General features: G+C 35.5%; 1 protein-coding gene across 26 annotated transcripts in view; it reads right to left on the bottom strand.

Annotated features, from left to right (window-relative positions):
- The window catches only part of PDE1A (phosphodiesterase 1A), a 462,136-nt gene that overhangs the window by 73,174 nt on the left and 371,004 nt on the right, over positions 1-17,958 (bottom strand). For all 26 annotated transcript variants that reach the window (XR_010129640.1, XM_063695036.1, XM_019022627.4 and 23 more), the window contains 4 exons: positions 13,867-13,933; positions 10,462-10,578; positions 9,453-9,593; positions 3,302-3,402 (listed from right to left, as the gene is read on the bottom strand). Coding sequence is in view for 25 of the 26 variants with exons in the window: in XM_063695036.1 (XP_063551106.1) it covers positions 3,302-3,402; positions 9,453-9,593; positions 10,462-10,578; positions 13,867-13,933 (426 nt within the window). In the remaining variant the exon portion in view is untranslated. The remainder of the gene's footprint in view (positions 1-3,301; positions 3,403-9,452; positions 9,594-10,461; positions 10,579-13,866; positions 13,934-17,958) is intronic.

The following is a 17,958-nucleotide window of genomic DNA, read 5'->3' on the forward strand; positions in this document are numbered from 1 at the left end:
CAGACTCTGAGCAACATCCAGTATCCATGGTAACATGTAGCCTGGCATTTTCTTTTCACAAAGAGGAAATTATTTCCATTTATTTACACTTTCAAGGATTTCATGCATTATAATATCTGCATTGAACTCAAATCTAGCCTTGCCCTATGTTCCAAATCGCATTTTAGCCATTTTGTATTATGCAGTAAATTAGTTTCCAGATTGGAAAAAACACTCTCAATCCAAGTAACAATGAATAATATAAAATAAAATAGAATTACTGATATAAATGACATATGACCTTATTTCATCTTGGATGAAGGCAATATTGAGTTAAAAATCATGTTATATTGTTGCATTTTGGTCATTACAACATTTTGGTTCATGGAATTTTGAAGTTCATGTAGAATTAATTCATTAAATAGTTGACTCTGTTAGACAATTTTTTCCCATTTTTATACAGAGTTTTAAAATATAAATTGAAAAAAACATGATTCTTCTTTTTCCTTCTCTGCCCCCATCTACCCTTTCTTGTCCTCCTCTTCCTTGTCATCCCCCTCCTTTCCTCCACCACCTCCTCCTCCCTCTCCACAGCCAAATGCATAAGTAAATCAAGACTCTTCATCCACTTGCAGATAAATAGTAAAAGGAGAAAGCTAGAGTGATGATCTAACACTGCTGCTGGAAGAGGCCAGCCCACCGGCCTTTACTTTTCAAAGTCGAAAGGGCAACTGGCATTCACTGATAACAAATCACTTGCTTTCTTCTCAAACCCCTAGAACTGTTTTCCTGTACAGAGCCCAGCTCAGTGATGAGTGATCTTTAATTAAAATCCTCCACATCGTGGATCTAGTGGATGTAGAGAGCCTTTGTTAAGCAAAATGATCTGCATAGTCTTGTTTTCTTTTGACATTAAATACAAATAAAAGCAAAAATCTCCCTATACTCTGCAAATATGGGTAGAAAAATAACATTCCTGCTACATAACCAGACTCTGACGTTTTCCTTTTCCCTCCAAACTGTATCAATCTCTGGGACCCTGGGGTTTCCTCCATTCCAGGGACAGACAGAATGCCCTCCCCAACACTTCACTGTTTGAATTGCAACTCTTCCTCTGTCTCCATCAAGGGGCTACAATGTGTAAGCCCACCCCATTTCAGGCTTTAACAGCTTGGAATTATCATGTGTCCATCTCTGGCCGTGGGAGAAGACTTATACAAGAACTGGATTGACAGTGAGTGTCCCTCTTCTCACTCCTCAATTCTGCCACTGCCATCACCTGACCAAGTGCATATAGACAGGTCACTTTACCTCTTGAGGTCTTCATTTTCTATTTTTAGATGACGGATATCAGACCAGATGATCTATACTGTGGATCTCACTCATCTTAGGGTCCTTTAAGTTCTAAAGTGTCTAATATTTTAATAAAATGTTTCTATATTCCCCACATCAAACAATAACTCTCACATCTGGAAAATCAGTTGTTAAAAAAATATATATATTAAAAAACCAAATGAACTGACCACACAAAAGCCTGCATATGTATGCTTATATCAGTATTATTCGTAAGTGCCCAAATTTGGAAACAACCAAGATTTGCTTTAATAGATGAATAGATAAACAAACTATGGTATGTCCATGTAATGGAATAGTATTCAGTGATAAGAAATAAGCTGTCAACCATGAAAAGACATGGAGGAACATTAAACACATTCTTCTAAATGAAATAACCCAGTCTGAAAGAATTATATACTGTATTATTTCAGCTCTATGACATTTTGGAAAAGGCAAAACTAAAGAGACATTAAAGAGACCAGTGGTTGCCAGGGGTAAAGGGGCAGGAAGAGAGGAATGACAGACGAAGCACAGGAGACTTTTAGGGCCGTGAAACTATTTATTGTGTGTGATACTGCAATGGTAGATACATGACATTATACATTTGTCAAAACCCATAAAACCCATAATGCTAAGAGTGAACCTTCATATAAACAATGGACCTTAGTTAATAACAATGTATCAATACTGGTTAATCAATTGTAACAAATATCTCACACCAGTGTAAGATGTTAATAACAATGAAACTTTAAGGTAGCAGGAGGAAGCATATGGAACTCATGCAACTCTGTACTTCCTGTTCGATTTTTCTGTGAATCTAAAACTGCTCTAAGAAATAAAGTCTATTAATTAGAAAAAAAAATCAGATCTAATCTTTCCTCAACAAGAATGGAGATTTATGCAGTGGTTCAAGAGAGACATCAGCTCTTAACATATATCTCCTTATTAAGCATCCTGACTAGTGAAAGAGAAATTTCAGGATCCCACACATATAAAGTAAGTTGGATCCTGATGGGGCCTAGACCAAATCCTGCTTCTCAGATACTGACTTCTGTGCCTAACTAAAAAGAGGTTAGGGTAACTCTCTGTTATGGACTGAATTGTGTCTGCCCTAAAATTCATGTGTTGAAGCCCTAACCCTCAGTGTGTCTGTATTTGGAGACAGGGCTATTAAGGGTGTAATTAAAGTTAATGAAGTAACAAGAGTGGGGCCCAAGTCTGTTACGACTGGTGTCCATATAAGAAGAGGAAGAGACACTGGGGTGCATGTGCTCAGAGAAAAGACCATGTGAAGACACAGCAAGAAGGGTGTTGTCTCTGTAAGTCAAGAAGAGCAACCTCAGAGGAAACCAAACCAGCTGACACTGTGATCCTATACTCCCAGCATCCATAATTGTGAAAAAATAAATTCATGTTGTTTAAGCCACCCATTCTGTGGTATTTTGTTATGGCAGCCCTAACAGACTAACATACTTCTACTCTGGTATTTGATTTAAATAACTTCCATTGTAACCATCATCAAATAATTTCATTTTCTAGTTATTTTAAATTTAATACTTCATGCTGGCCTGAAAATGAGATTTAATTTTTGGATTTTGTTTTCAGAAGTACACTCGTATTACTTTCAAATACATAATGACACCAAACCAGTACCTTAAGCATTATGTTGCAAGATTTGCCTCAGTGAATAGATGTCTGACTTGTGTGGTAGTTCACAGTGTAAGTTCTGGGCAGAGACAGATCGTCTTAAACATTTTCATGTTCTTTAAATTGCTAGATATGCCACAAAATACTATACACAAGATTCTTAAAAAATAGTAGTTAATTGATTCAAGTGTTAGCAGCTTAAGAAATTTTGCTAAAAATTAATTAAACCTGTTCTTATTAGAATCTTTATTATTTTTTAAAAATCCTCTTAAGTAAGTGATATGCAGAAAAATAAATTTCAAATTTTAACTAATGAAAGTTAATACTTTTTCAAACTTACCTTGTCTGAATGTGGAAGTTGTTTGTTGTCCCTGTATGCTCATAATCATGAATGGCAGCAGCAAAGACCATTGCTAAAATTTCCAGTTCAGTGAGCCAGTGCTAGTAAATTACAGAAAGAATCCATTATATTCAAGAAGTAGATACCATCTTTCCTTTCTTTGAAAAGGACTTTCAGTGCACCCTGTTTATGTAATCATATAAAATTATTTTTCATTTCTTTTAATTTGTTTCCTATTTTACCTCCACTAATTGTGCAAGATGGATGCTTCATGAGGTCAATGATTGTTTCATGGCATATAAGTTCAAAATTCAGAATATAATTGTCCTTGCTAATTGAAAAAGGAGTAGTTTTCTACGATTTAAAAGGTGAACCCTAACTGGATTTTGAATTTACAGCCATACATGTTTGGGTTCTTCTGAAATCAATTACAGTTTGGTGATTTTTAACATACAGCTCATACATTATTAAAATGTCTTTTAGCCCAAGTGTTGTAGAACAATCTACTATGAAAAAAAATTTCATCTAAAAATTAAAAATATTCACTTTCTTACTAGAGAAAGTGTACTTCATTTTCATGTTTAGAGATTTAGAAAAGTTTCTGAAATTCACAAATTTTTCTATTCATAACACATAAAAATGGCTGTGCAATTAAGTTCAATAATGTTAAAAGAAAGAATAAATGCTTTCATGTAAAAATCCATGACTATCCGCTTTACATATATTCATCTTTCAGTTACTAACTAGAAGCTTTAACAAAAGTTCCCTGCTATTATTAGTTCATTTAGAAATAATTCATTAGTTTTTTCATCACTCACATTTTGTAAAACCCTTATACTGTACTACCCAATATGGTAACCACATGTGACTGTTTAAGTTAAAAATAAAGAAAATTAAGTAAAATTAAATTCACTTTCCCAGTTACACTAGCCACATTACATATGTCCATTGGTCACATGTGACAAGTGGTTACCATACAGAACAGCACAGACACAAAACATTTCCATCACCACAGCAAGTTCTACGAGAGAACACTATAAATAGATGGCACTTGATGGTACGAATGCGGAATCCAAAATGCTATGACACTCACTCTGAGTGGTCTTATTCTATACACTTAAAACAATAAAAGACTTTGCAAAAAACAACAGAGAGAGATCATGTAAACTATGTGCACACTTGATAAAAGTTTGCAGAATAAAGATGCAATTTAAGAGCCTAGACAGAAAGGCTAATTGGTGGCAGTAAATCTTGGGAAAAGGGTGGAAAAAGGCTGATAGTTAAGTGCAAGGATGGAGACAGAAGAATTTCAAATAGAAAGAGCAAATGTAGAATCATACTATAGGGTCTGTATTAAAATAGAATTGTCAATAGTACAATCGTGTTGGAGAATCAAGTGAAGTGTAATTGAAGAATATGGAGAGTATGGAAAGAGTTAATGGACTAATTTGATGAGAATTGATGAATTTAAATTTTGTGTAAAAGGTAAAAGAAAGCCATTGTAGGTCCATGAGTCAAAAATGAAGGCAGTGACAATTGTTGAATCTCATAGGTACCAAAGGTATAATCTTACTAATCTTAGCTCCCTTCACATAACCTATCATGATATTTGGCACATATTAGGAACTTAGTATTTGTTTGTTAAATTGCAGTCAGCTAGTTTTGCATTAGAAAGAGGCAACGGTGGTAAGAGACCATGGAATCAGTCCTGGTTTTAAATCTCTGTTAATCCTCAGGAAAATAAGTTATTTACCCTCTTAGCTACAGTTGTGGTGAAAATGGCATTAGTAATCTTTCCCCTATGGGGTTTAAGAAGAAGTTTTGGGTTAATGTATGCACTACGCGTATCATGTCTTGTCATATGGTAAAATAAAGAATAAATGGCATTTTGCTAGGAACTTACTATGTTAAATGCATTGATAAAGGCATTAAATCTGGGAAATAATAGCTAACATATCATTAGTGATTGTAATTCATGTACAAATGCCTCACAACTGGAAGAGTGAAGCAGAAATAATTTTCAGAGCCAAAGGGAGTTAATATAACTAGCTGTTCTGTGTTCATAGACACATTTAATTGTGAGTCATTAAAAGGAAGAAAATTACCTTATAGAGGTCTGAATTGGGATTGAGCCTCCAATGTTCCCAATGAAACTATGGAACTAAACACCATGAAATGAATAGCAATTGAAGTTAAACTAGTTTTGTACCCTAGAAACCCATTGTTTTATTAAAGAAAATGGAAAAAAATCACTTATTTAAATTTTTGAGTGGGTTCAAATTATGTATTTATAAATATAGCTGTGGTTTAAAAAAAGGCAGCATTCATTATCTACTATGATAACAGAATATAAAGTGTCAATAGTAAAAAGAAATTAAATTAGGAAATCAGAGATGGAATTAATTAGTGATTGACTCATAAATATTTAAAATTATTATCTTGCTAGCTGTGAAAATTTATTATAAATACATTTCCTGTTTTTATTTTGGTTCATTTCTGCCTCCCATAAATAGTACTTTCTGCACAAATCCCCCTTACTTATTTCCGCACTATGGACTATATCATTAAGTTCCACTACAAACTAATATAGGAAGAGAGAAACACTGAACTTTCACACTTAATTTAAAAACACATCTACTTTGCATTAGCAAAAGTAGAATTCTGGACTGATTGTTAGTTCCTTAGCTGCTGATTCATTTTGTGCTGGTATCAAAAAGAATTCTAACTCAGAAAACAGGTGCTTAAATTCATAGATTTTATAAATGACTCCTGAGGGCAAGCCAGAGAGAATGAGGTTAAATCCTGTCACTCTTCCCAACTACAGCACTGGTCAATACAAATCCAAGGTTCTTCTGATTCCTAATAGGCAGAAATAAAGGGTTAAGAGGATAAATCATGAGCAATGCAACACTGTATTTCATCAGAATTGTAGGTTGTATTTTGTCTGAAGAAATGCTCCGGTTGGCTTACTCTAGGGCGGGCAGTCATCAACTTATAAGGAGGTATTGACTGCTGTTAATAACATGTATTATAACAGAAACAAAGGAAGAGAATTAACATTAACTGGACACTTTAGTTAGCTGATCTCATTTAATTCTTATAACCACTTTATAAGATGGTTATAGGTAAATATTTTTATGCCTATGTTGCAGAAAACAAAGCTGAATCCTAGAGAAATGGATCAACATGTTAAAGGTCACATACCTATCTAGCGGCAGAGCAGGAATGCAAACCCAAATCTGTCGATTTCAAAGTTTCTATTTCTTCAACGGATCACAATAGCATTCATTATATAAAGAAGGCAATATGCTGAACACATGCTTCTAAGGTTTCAAAAGTAGAATTTCTAGCTAATTTTAGTATATGAATGGGTAGAAGCTAATAGAGTTTTGACTTAGGACTTAAAATGTAATTTTCATGTCTGAATTACTCAGGATGTGTGAGCGTGTGTCTGTGGGATAGAAAAAGTAAATATGTGTATTATACAAAGTATGTATGTGTATTATATAAAGGGTGGGGAGAATTTCAAGTCAGAAAATCACATTTATTTCTTGATTCCTTGTGTATCTAAAAACACATAATTAACAATTCTTTTAGCTAGAATTTATGAGGTTTGACACTATTTTTCTCTATTCCTTTGAATAGGCTGAAGAAAGTTGCTGTAAGTTACCAGTATAGAAAATTGGCATATTACAATTAATTAATTAAGGTATGTTAATAGCTACTATGTTTTAGGCACTAGGTTAGGTGCTTTGCAAATGTTTTATTTACTCCTCATTGCCATTCTATAAGGTGGCTGGTATTATTAACTGCATTTTAGTGACAAGGGAAGCAATGTAGAGCTAGTGAATTAGAAAGTGGTGAGGCATGGTTTTAAACTCGTGTCTGACTGCTTCCTGAGTCCACACTCTCTTTCCTCTTTCAAACAGTATCATATTGGAAGCCATTTATAAGAACAGAATTTCCACATAATTTGTAGAAAGATGTAGTACTAAATGTTCTGTAGACTGATCAGAGAAAAATGCAGTCATTCCAAAGTGTGGAAGACTGTTTCTGTGTAGTCAGTGCACTAAAAATTCCAAAGGAACTAGATTTACAGTCATCTCTCCTCCTTCTACTCTTAGCATTAGAAAGAACGCAGTGCCAGGAGCCCTCTAATGCAAATGTTTTCTGGCCAAGGCCCTTGTATAATTCCATATTCAAAGAGACATTTGAAGGTGACTTGACAGCACTTTATAAAACATTTGCTCCTTAGCAAATGGACTGAGTTACTGTGCATCACTGTCACCATGGCACAGGACTACAAATGTATCAAGTGACAAAAGGAGAGAGATAGGGGGACAAGCAGGTGTATGAGCATCAACTCTCCTCGGCATTGTCTACTCCCAGACTTGAGGACGTCCCTTATGACATGAACAAACAGAAGGACAATGGCTTAATTGCAATCCCTTTCAGGAATGGTCCTTAAAACATCTTGCAGATGACAACATGCATTAGTCTCCTGACAGTACTGGGCTGCTACTAGAATGCTTCATAAATGTCACACTGATAGGGCCACCCTGAAATAGCAGGGCATCAACTAAAAAACACTAAAGTAGATGGCCCAGTCTTCTTTATATCAAATCTGAGGGGCGAGAAAGAACTAAAGATTTTTTCCTAATGAAAATTTCTATAAAGCTTTTTTGTTTCAAAGAACCAACACATTCATCATATACATGAAATTTAATAGTCACCTATCACTACTTTTTAATGTAGAGAAAACTTGTTAAAATAACTTTCCAAAAATTGTCAAGCTGACAGTGTAACCTAATTTAGACAAAATAGTCAATACATTCATAAACTCATGTTGTCTTCCCTTTCTCCATCTATGGTAAAAGTTCTCATTATTCTCTTTAGTTCAAAGGTATTTTCTTGGTTCTGGAAAAGACTAAAGGTCTACCACCAGATTATTTTTGTAATGGTTAAATTAATGGATGAGTAAAGAGCCCAGTGACACATTTTTGCTAAAGGATGAATAAAATCAGAAAGTTACATTTATATTTGGTAAGTCATAGCTGTCTCAGAAAGTGACTATGTGATCTTTGCTAACAACTTTAACTTTCTAGGAGTCATGCCAGGCTGGGCCAAATTCCCTAGTCTTACAGAGAAGTTGGAACGGCTTATTAGGTCCCATAACAGTCTTCCTTATAATTCTGAGGGTAAAACCACATTGTGGATTTGATTTTCTCTATTTACCAATTAATATGACACCCACATCTCTTCAATGTCACCTTCACACCAGATGTTCTGAAGCTGATATAGTAGACTTTTATTTGGCTCCCTTTACACTTGTAGCAAGTGTAAAAAAATGCATTCAAGCAGGAATTTTTTTTTAAATGATGAAATTCTGGTTGCCTCCTAGGCTGAAATGGCATTTTCTCACTGCGCTTCACGATTAAAGCAGGTGCTAGGATTTAGAAATCTCACATGGCCTGCTCCTTTTTTGAACCCAGCTCAGTTTTGCACCTTCACAGGAAGGTCAGTTCCTCACTTTTTACCTTCTGGGAATCATCCTGAGTTCTAAGACATTACAAAAATTCCCAGCTCTCTCAGAGTTCCTGTCATACACTCACTGTTATTTCAGGCTTTGCATCGCTGAATCGTTTAGTCACCCATTCACTGATTCATCAAATGCAAAGAAGAGGAAGGAAATTTTGGAAAAATTGACATTAATAATTTCCCCAAATCCCTATTAGAATTTGACTGTGATTAGTAATATGAGTAAGAGAGCAAAAGCGACTAAGGTCAGGTTAGGAGCACATAAGGAATGAGAAAAAGAGTGCTATAACTTTCTAAAGACTTTTTCTCTAGGTCACTTTTTTTGGTTGACTCCTGCAGAATAAAGGAATTTACAAACAAAAATGTTTGGTAGTCCAAATTTTGGGAAACTTTTTTTTTTTTTTGCCTCTGGTTATCTTTTTTGCACTGACTTAAAGTATTATTTGAAAAATGTGTATTATAACACATTAAGCTTCAAAAATCCAAACAATTATTATTTATAATACTTATTACTTAGAATACCTCTATGGGCATTAAAGAGACAATAGGAACTTATAGGAACGGAAGTTGATGCTTCCAAACTAACAAACCTCAGTTACAAAGACTGTCTTACCATGATACCTGTATGAAGCATTATGTAATGCACAGTTTGAGTGACATCAGCTGCATGAATCAAATTGTGATATGGATTTTTGTACTTGCTGTAACCAACTTCTAAAGCTTCTGCAAAGGTGATTAGGCAAGAAACAGGAATCTGTGGAAAGTAATAATTATAATTATATTTTGACCAAAAAAGTGGTACTAAATCGACCTGAGCACTGTTTGTCATGGAACATATTAGTGAGTCAGATGTGGACAGTAGTTTCTTTACGTCAAATGTAGATTGTTCTGAAAAACCACTTCATGAACACATTAACTTTCATTCCCAAAAAGAAAGATTGTAACCCCCAAGTATTTGACTAGGACAGATTAAATAATAGCCTTACTTGTACTATAGCCTTGAAATTTTAGTATCTTCTGGAGAGTAGGAAGGCTAATTCATAGAAGGGTAAATATTTCCAGTTACAATTAGTGGAGTCTAGTTTTTCTATCTTAATACAAAGAGGTTAAAATAGATTATCTCTCAGTACTTTATAGCTCTAAAAATGTGATGATTCTACAGGAAATGATGAAAGTAATAAGCTACAATCTGCTCAGTAGTCTGTATCAAATCTATTGCTTGGATGGTTCTAAATGAAGTTAATTAGAAGCCCCTTCATTCTAATTTAAGAAAAGCTGGCAATAAAGGTTCATTCTGTATTTTAGGAATGCTGGAGTAGTCATATTTCTTTAAGACATAGCTGCCAAACCCTATGTGAGTGTTTTGTGAATAAGTCAGGGGATATTGGCATCTTGCTGGAATGAGGCTATAGTGGCCTCTTGATCTCTAGGTGGATATATAGATGTGTCAGTGAGTTGTGGAGAATGGTTCTATCATATAAAGACCTCATCCCCTTAATTCTGTGACCTGCTAACTAAAACATCCTAAAATGAATTGCTTAATTACTCAAATGTTCTGCATTTTCATTCTTATTCAAATAACTAATTCTGAGAGCATTTCACTTTTGTTCCATGTTTCTGACCTTGAAACGGTTGATAAGATCATATCTGGTAAACAGTTCATAAATCATAAACTTCAGACTATGCTCTCCACTTGCTTCATTGAGGGCAAATACATCGAAAGACCATTTATCAACATCCTGTAGAAAAAAGAATAAATACTTTAGGTGCCAATATCATACTGTTTCTACGAGAATTTATTCAAAAGATAAGGCATTGTACATTTAGCAGGTCATCTTTCAATTTAGCATGTCAAACTACACTTTGACCAGAGTTTCATAGGACAGGACCACTTAGTATCCATGGGTCCACAAAATTGAGGCCATAATGCTTTATAAAGCATCAAAACCTTTTCTTTAATCCCAAAGTTACTAAAGTGATTTAATACATTTGATAATACCATAATACTGCCATTATCTTTAATCTCTCTCCAACTTCCTGCCATAAATCATTTTCTCAGAGTGGACCTCAATTTAGGGTAGAATTGCTAGTTACATAGGTGATGTCAATTGGGAAATACAGAAAAAATAGTCCCGGTTTTTCTTTCTTACTCACTTGCTACATTGCTTGAAATTTCACCATAAGAGTTTGCAGTTTGGCATAAAGTTTTGATATTTATGTCCTGTTTTAAGATGTAAATATCGGCCTGGTATGGTGGCTCATGCCTGTAATCCCAGCACTTCGGGAGGCCGAAATGGGCCGATCACGAGGTCAGGAGTTCGAGGCCAGCCTGACCAACATGGTGAAACCCCATCTCTACAAAAAAATACAAAAATTAGCCAGGTGTAGTGGTGCACGCCTGTAATCCCAGCTAATCGGGAGGCTGAGGCAGGAGAATCGCTTGAACCCAGGAGGCAGAGGTTGCAGTGAGCCAAGATCGCACTACTGCACTCCAGCCTGGGTGACAGAGTGAGACTCCATCTCCAAAAAGAAAGAAAGAAAGAAAGAAAAATATGTAAATATCATAGCAAGATAGAGTATACACTATCTTTAATTATTAAAAGGTATTTTTTACACTACTTTTCAACTATTATTATTTGCTCTATCTTTGGCTGACTTACTAATACTTTGCTTGAGGGACAGGTGGTGAGGAAAAGGAAGTGGGCCTTTTGATTGAGGAGGAGGATAGTAATACTCGCATTTCATGCAGTTCCCTAGCGAAGCAAGCAGGCCAGTAGGGAAACTGGAAAGTACCCCCTAACAGAGAGAGAGGAGAGTGAGCAGGGATATAAACCACTCCAGCCACCTCATGATTTTGCTTTGAAAATCTATAGAAGCACTGTAGTCCATTCTAATGGTTATCAGAAACTGCTAGCAGGAAGGCCTACTGTTTATACACATACAGTAGGTTTAGTATTGAACAGTAAGTGGGCAACCATAAAGCTATGCGTTAATTTTCTATTTGAGTAGGCACGTTTCAAATTTCATTCAACACATTTTTCTGGAGGCCAACTCTATGTGCTATAATATGCTAGAACCAAACTAAAAATCTGATAAAAAGTATTCAGTCTCTTTTAAAAATACTTCCTTCAAAAAATAATAGTAAGAGGTTCAAATGGTATTTTTAATCACTTGGAAACAAGCACCAATGAAACAGTTTTTGGTTTGCTTGTATGTCGTTATTAAATTCCTTGCATTTGGCCCTTATTTGATCCCCAAATGCTTGCTTTATCTCTTTATATATTAAAAGTTATTATAAGTTCTGTTAGAAGGCATTTTACATCAGTAAATCTCAAAGGAGGTCAATAAATCTTTTATTAAACTCCAAAGCTAACAAACAAGAGTTAGTTCAGACTCTTAGAAGGTTGCTATTTATATTTACAGTTCCAACTTGGGGGTTCCCACTGAGTAAAAGGTTAATTCTTTATTTCTTGAGAATTTTTTATAAACCCTGATGATTTACATTTCTAAACTACTGCAGATGCTTGGCTTTTATGTCATCAGATTGAGAACAAACAAGACAAGGAGGCTTCTCAGAAAATAAGAATTATTTAACTAAAACATTCTTTACTTGGTGATATTCCCTCTCTCAACCTGTTAGTTTGTATCTTTTTTACTATACAACACTTTAGAAAAAATACTACCTTCTCTCATACTAAAATATTTTGTTAGTTGGTTTTTAAGCAAAGATTCTTAAAATAAATAAAATAAAAATGAGTAATTTTCTTGCTCATTGTTAAGGAAATAATAGAGAAGGCAAAATCTCTCAAGAACCGAGGAATGATTAATATCCTTTAATGCAATGGTCCTCAATATTTTGGCACCAGGGACTAGTTGTGTGGAAGAAAATTTTTCTACAGGCTGAGTTGGGGTTGGATGGTTTTGGAATGAAACTGTTCCACCTCATCAGCAGTGCACAACCCTCACACGCACATTTCACAATAGGGTTTGCACTCCTATCAGAATCTAGTGTCCCCTCTGATCTGACAGGAGGCAGAGAAACATAAATATAAAAAAAGCACCAAAGAAAAATGAGCTATCTTTTAACATTAATGAGATTAAAATCTAATATGCAGCAGAGAAAAAACAAATGCAAAGAAGATGCTTAAAATTTTTAAAAACACAAAGTTAAAATTAAAAAGGAGTACAATAAAAGTCAGAAATAAATCAACCCAAGATCTGCTGCTGCCAATATCCTTTAAATTCTTGGTTAATGCAGAAAAACCAACATGCAGATGTTTTAGGAGACAATGTTAAATTCCCTTAACCAAATTAGGCAATAGAAACAAGCTTAGAAGGATGAGCCTACAAAATGCCTCTGTAGAAATAACATTTAGAAACAAGGCACATGAACACCACACACACACACACACAATGGGGCAAGTATGTGAGCCAATAACTTTACTCACTTCAGAGTTTCAACTCTGATTATTTCTAACATACGTAGCACTGCAATTGGGCCTTAGAATAGTGTAGCCACAGGAGAAGCCAAAGACAAGAGAGAGAAGTGTTTTTTCTTTCTTAATTTTATCTTACATTTTGTACTTTTTCAGACCTACAATCCTAAATAATTTCCTTCTGTATGTTTTGTCATTTAAACATCATTGACTAAAATATCTTTTTATAACATGCATTTAACTCTTCCATAATATATTCATAACAAAATATGTGCATTTTGACAAGTACTAGTGCCATTTCAAAATGAATTCAAGATCCACATAAATAAAATTAAGAAAAAAAACACGTGTGTGTGCATACAAACATGCATATATATATGTTGATATAGTTTGTGTAAATCAGTCATTTGAATCTACAGTGAGTCATGATTTGGAACACAGTTCATTTTTTAAATTGTTAGGATATGTTGAATTTTTTAACGTTCTAAGATGTAGGCTGCAGTAAAGACCTATTCTCATTTTCTCCTAGCCTTTTTAAGAGAATTTTTTTAAATGACCATTTTATACACAAAAATAATGAAATTATGTCACCTTTAATGTTACGATGACAGCTGCTGGATATGCCAAACCAACCATATGATATGTTTTTCGGTACATTCTAAAAAAGACAAAAATAAGTGTAAATATAAAATTCATTTATTCAAAGTTTTCAAAAAAGATTACTTTTGACATGTTCACCTCTTATCATTAGTTACAGACTCCCTTTGTGTCAATAATGATAACTATAGTCACCTTTTTACTAAACATCTACAATGTGACAATGTAATATATTCTCTATTCACAATCACCCTGCAAAATTAATGTGACTTTAGTTTCCATGTAAAGATATCCTTCCCTGAACTTTATCGTATTAAAAGATGCACTACACTTTGCATATGCAACAACTTTCTAACATGTCACCATATCCCTGAGAGCAGAACATTCTTGTTTTATGTCCATTTATATGCCAAAATTTTTAGTCTGGAAGCTAAATGTCATTAAAATATTTCCTTTATATTTTTATATTAAAATTATAGAGGGGGATATGTAGTATCATCAGAATTTACATAGGTCCCCCTTCTTTTATTTAATGATATTGGGGAAATCATACTAGCAAAAATTGTTTAAGTTTGTTCAACTTGTCATTCAATATTAAGAAAGTTATTCAGAAAGAAAACAATGTTATTTTCATTTCCATAATAGTATCAATAACAAAAGTGGTTTTTTGTTTTTGTTTTTGTTTTGTGTTTCTTTTTGAGACAGAGTCTCGCTCTGTTGCCCAAGCTGGAGTGCAGTGGTGTGATCTCTGCTCAATGCAAGCTCCGCCTCCCGGGTTCAAGTGATTCTCCTGCCTCAGCCTCCTGAGTAGCTGGGATTACAGGCATGCGCCACCATGCCCAACTAATTTTTGTATTTTCAGTAGAGACAGGGTTTCACCATGTTAGTCAGGCTGGTCTCAAACTCCTAACCTCGTGATCCGCCCACAATGGCCTCCCAAAGTACTGGAATTACAGGCGTGAGCCACCACGCCCAGCCAACAAAACTGTTTTTAATAATCAGTGATTTGATTTTTTCTCTCTTCTGCTGGGCAACCCAAATAGCATAAACCAAATATAAGAACCCCCTCCATGAATTCATGTGAGAAAAGAATCAATACGATAGCCTAGCGTGTGATATAGCAATAGTGCTTCTATTCAGGACTCTGAAAGAAACATGTTTCCTCCTCCAAGGCCTGGGAAGAAAGAATACAATTGAGATTAATCATGTCCCTTAATTTTTATATCAAGTTAGTCCACAACGAGCTGAATTTCTAGGCTACATGGCTGTAAATTCTCCCTACAAAAGGCCTGGACAATGCCATAGCTTAATTAAATATAACGATAAATATGGTCGATGTAAGAAATGGTCACATGGACAATATTCTACGTCTTTTATAAAACCGCTATATAAGATACTAAATTTTTTGATTCAATGTTCCTTATGTTAAAAATGCATAGGACATATTACTCAGTTTCTATGTAAAAGCCATCATTTGTTAAAGATAATCAAAGCTAAGCAATTTACCATGTTTTCCTTTTAAGTCTTGACTAGTTGGAAGTTCAGAATGAAAATACTGTGTTTAATTACATCTCTAGCCTAGGCTTTCTTGATGAAGTAGCTCTCCATTTTATTCTAGAGACCTTAAGCACAAAGCTTTCATGCTTCCACTTTACGTTTATTTGAAATAGTCATAAATTATTTTTGGATGTGGGTGATTAGGTAGAATAAGAAATTATCCTATATCTCTATTGAAAGATTTTAGAACAGTTAAAACTAAAAATACTTATATTAATTACTCCATTGATATAGGTATAATTATTCTAATCTTGCAAAGCAAGGAAACTACTAATCATACTATACAAGATCTAGAATAATTACTATCGACAATGATACTCAGGTGTTTTTTTTTTTTTGGAAACAGTCTTTTCCATCTGTTTCTAGTCATTACTATTAATACTAAAAAAATGGAGGTGCAGGGGAAATGGAAGGATGATGAACAGGGAAAAGCGTCAATATAAAAATCATTCAGGATTAAGAAATTTTAAAATGTTAATTAACATTAGCTCGACTTGACTTCATGGCACAGAAAGGCAAAGAGAACACACGCTTTGAATCACATGTTAGCCACTCACTGCTGTGTGACCTTTGGAAACTATTTAATGTCATTCATTTGTAAAATGAGAATAATTATAAGCTTTTTGTATAGAGTAAATGATTCTCAATACAAGAAAGCCATCATTTTTATTATTATTTTAACTGTTCTCATTACTTTGCAGCCAATATCATTGGTTCGAAATCTTATGTCTTTAGAGCTCTCTGGCCTCAATGGGACCTCTGATGCTACTGAGTTTCTTAAACTTGGGATAGGTTGAGAAATGAATACCAATATACTTTCTCATTACATGGAATGTAAAGGAAGACAAAGAGGATTACCCTTCCAAAGAGATAGCAAAACTTTCCCATTATCATACTTTTCTAATTCTATAATCAGGAATAGAATTCTAGGATGGAAAATTAGAAATAGAACACTAAGATGGAAAATTAAGGTGACTCATCCTTGAATTAGAATGAGCATCGGAGATATCTTAACCCAGTTGTCTCACACTTTAGTAAACAGGTGATATATTACAAGTTTCTGAAAAATGATAGTGAATTTCCTGGGCTCCTAAAGGTGGTGAAAGTCTAACTGGAAATGTAGTGGATTATTTTTGGAAGTTTCCATAATAGTTACAAGATATAATTCAAAAACTCTTTAAAAATACTATTTTAAGGACGGGCGCAGTGACTCACGCCTGTAATCCCAGAACTTTGGGAGGCCGAGGCGGGTGAATCACCTGAGATCAGGAGTTCGAGACTAGCCTGGCCAACATGGGAAACCCTGTCTCTACTAAAAATACAAAAAAACAATTAGCCGTGCGCGGTGGCACGCGCCTGTAATCCCAGCAGGAGAATCTCTTGAACTCGGGAGGCGGAGGTTGCAGTAAACGGAGATCAAGCCACTGCACTCCAGCCTGGGTGACAGAGCCAGACTCCGTCTCAAAGAAAAACAAAACAAAACAAACACACAAACAAAAAACAACACTATTTATACCAGGCACTCTGCAAGGCAACAGACTTATTTAGTGGAAGGCAAGGGAAATATTGTTGCTGTTTCACAGGGCTTATTCCAGTGGTGAGGAGAAATGAAAAATAAGATAAAATATATGATTACAAACAGGGATAAGTGCTAGGAGGTAAACCACTGGCTGGGGGCAGCAATAGTGAGAAACAGCATAGAGTGATCCGGGAAGACCTCTGGAACGGTAAAAGGGCCAGCCCGCCATGTTGAAGGGTGGGGAGAACCACTTCTGACAGAGAAAATAACAGGATGAATGGCTCCAAGGCAGGAGAGAGCTTAGAAATGTTCTTGAAATTGAAATCAGGCTGGTATAGGTGTTCAGTCAAGGATGAAGGTTGCAGTAGATGAGGCTAGAAAGCAGAAAGGGACCTAACCAGGCTCAAGTGAATTGGGAAACCTTCTGGTGGTTTGAAGCTTAAGAATGACAGGAACTAGGCCGGGCACGGTGGCTCACGCCTGTAATCCCAGCACTTTGGGAGGCCTAGGTGGGTGGATCACGAGGTCAGGAGATCGAGACCATTCTGGCTAACATGCTGAAACCCCATCTCTACTAAAAATGCAAAAAAATTAGCCAGGCATGGTGGCGGGCGCCTGTAGTCCCAGCTACTCGGGAGGCTGAGGCAGGAGAATCACTTGAACCTGGGAGGCGGAGCTTGCAGGGAGCCGAGATCGCGCCACTGCACCCCAACCTGGGTGACAGAGCCAGACTCCGTCAAAAAAAAAAAAAAAAAAAAAAAAGAAAAAGAAAAGAATGACAGGAACTAATTTATATCCTAAAAACATCACTGTGGAATGGCTTGGTTGGGGTGGTCAAGTTAGGAGGAGAGGAGCCCAGTTAGAAAGTTACTGTCCTATTTCTGAAGGCAGATAGTGGAGGCTTAGATTGTGGTTGCAGGAGTGGAGACGAGGAAGTGAGTGGATTCAGAATGCATTTGGGTAAGTAATTGCCAGGGCTTGCCAGGGAATTGAATCTTGGGAGGAAGCGT

The sequence above is a fragment of the Gorilla gorilla genome, chromosome 11 (genome assembly GCF_029281585.2).
Source record: "Gorilla gorilla gorilla isolate KB3781 chromosome 11, NHGRI_mGorGor1-v2.1_pri, whole genome shotgun sequence".
Classification (NCBI taxonomy): Eukaryota; Metazoa; Chordata; class Mammalia; order Primates; family Hominidae; genus Gorilla; species Gorilla gorilla.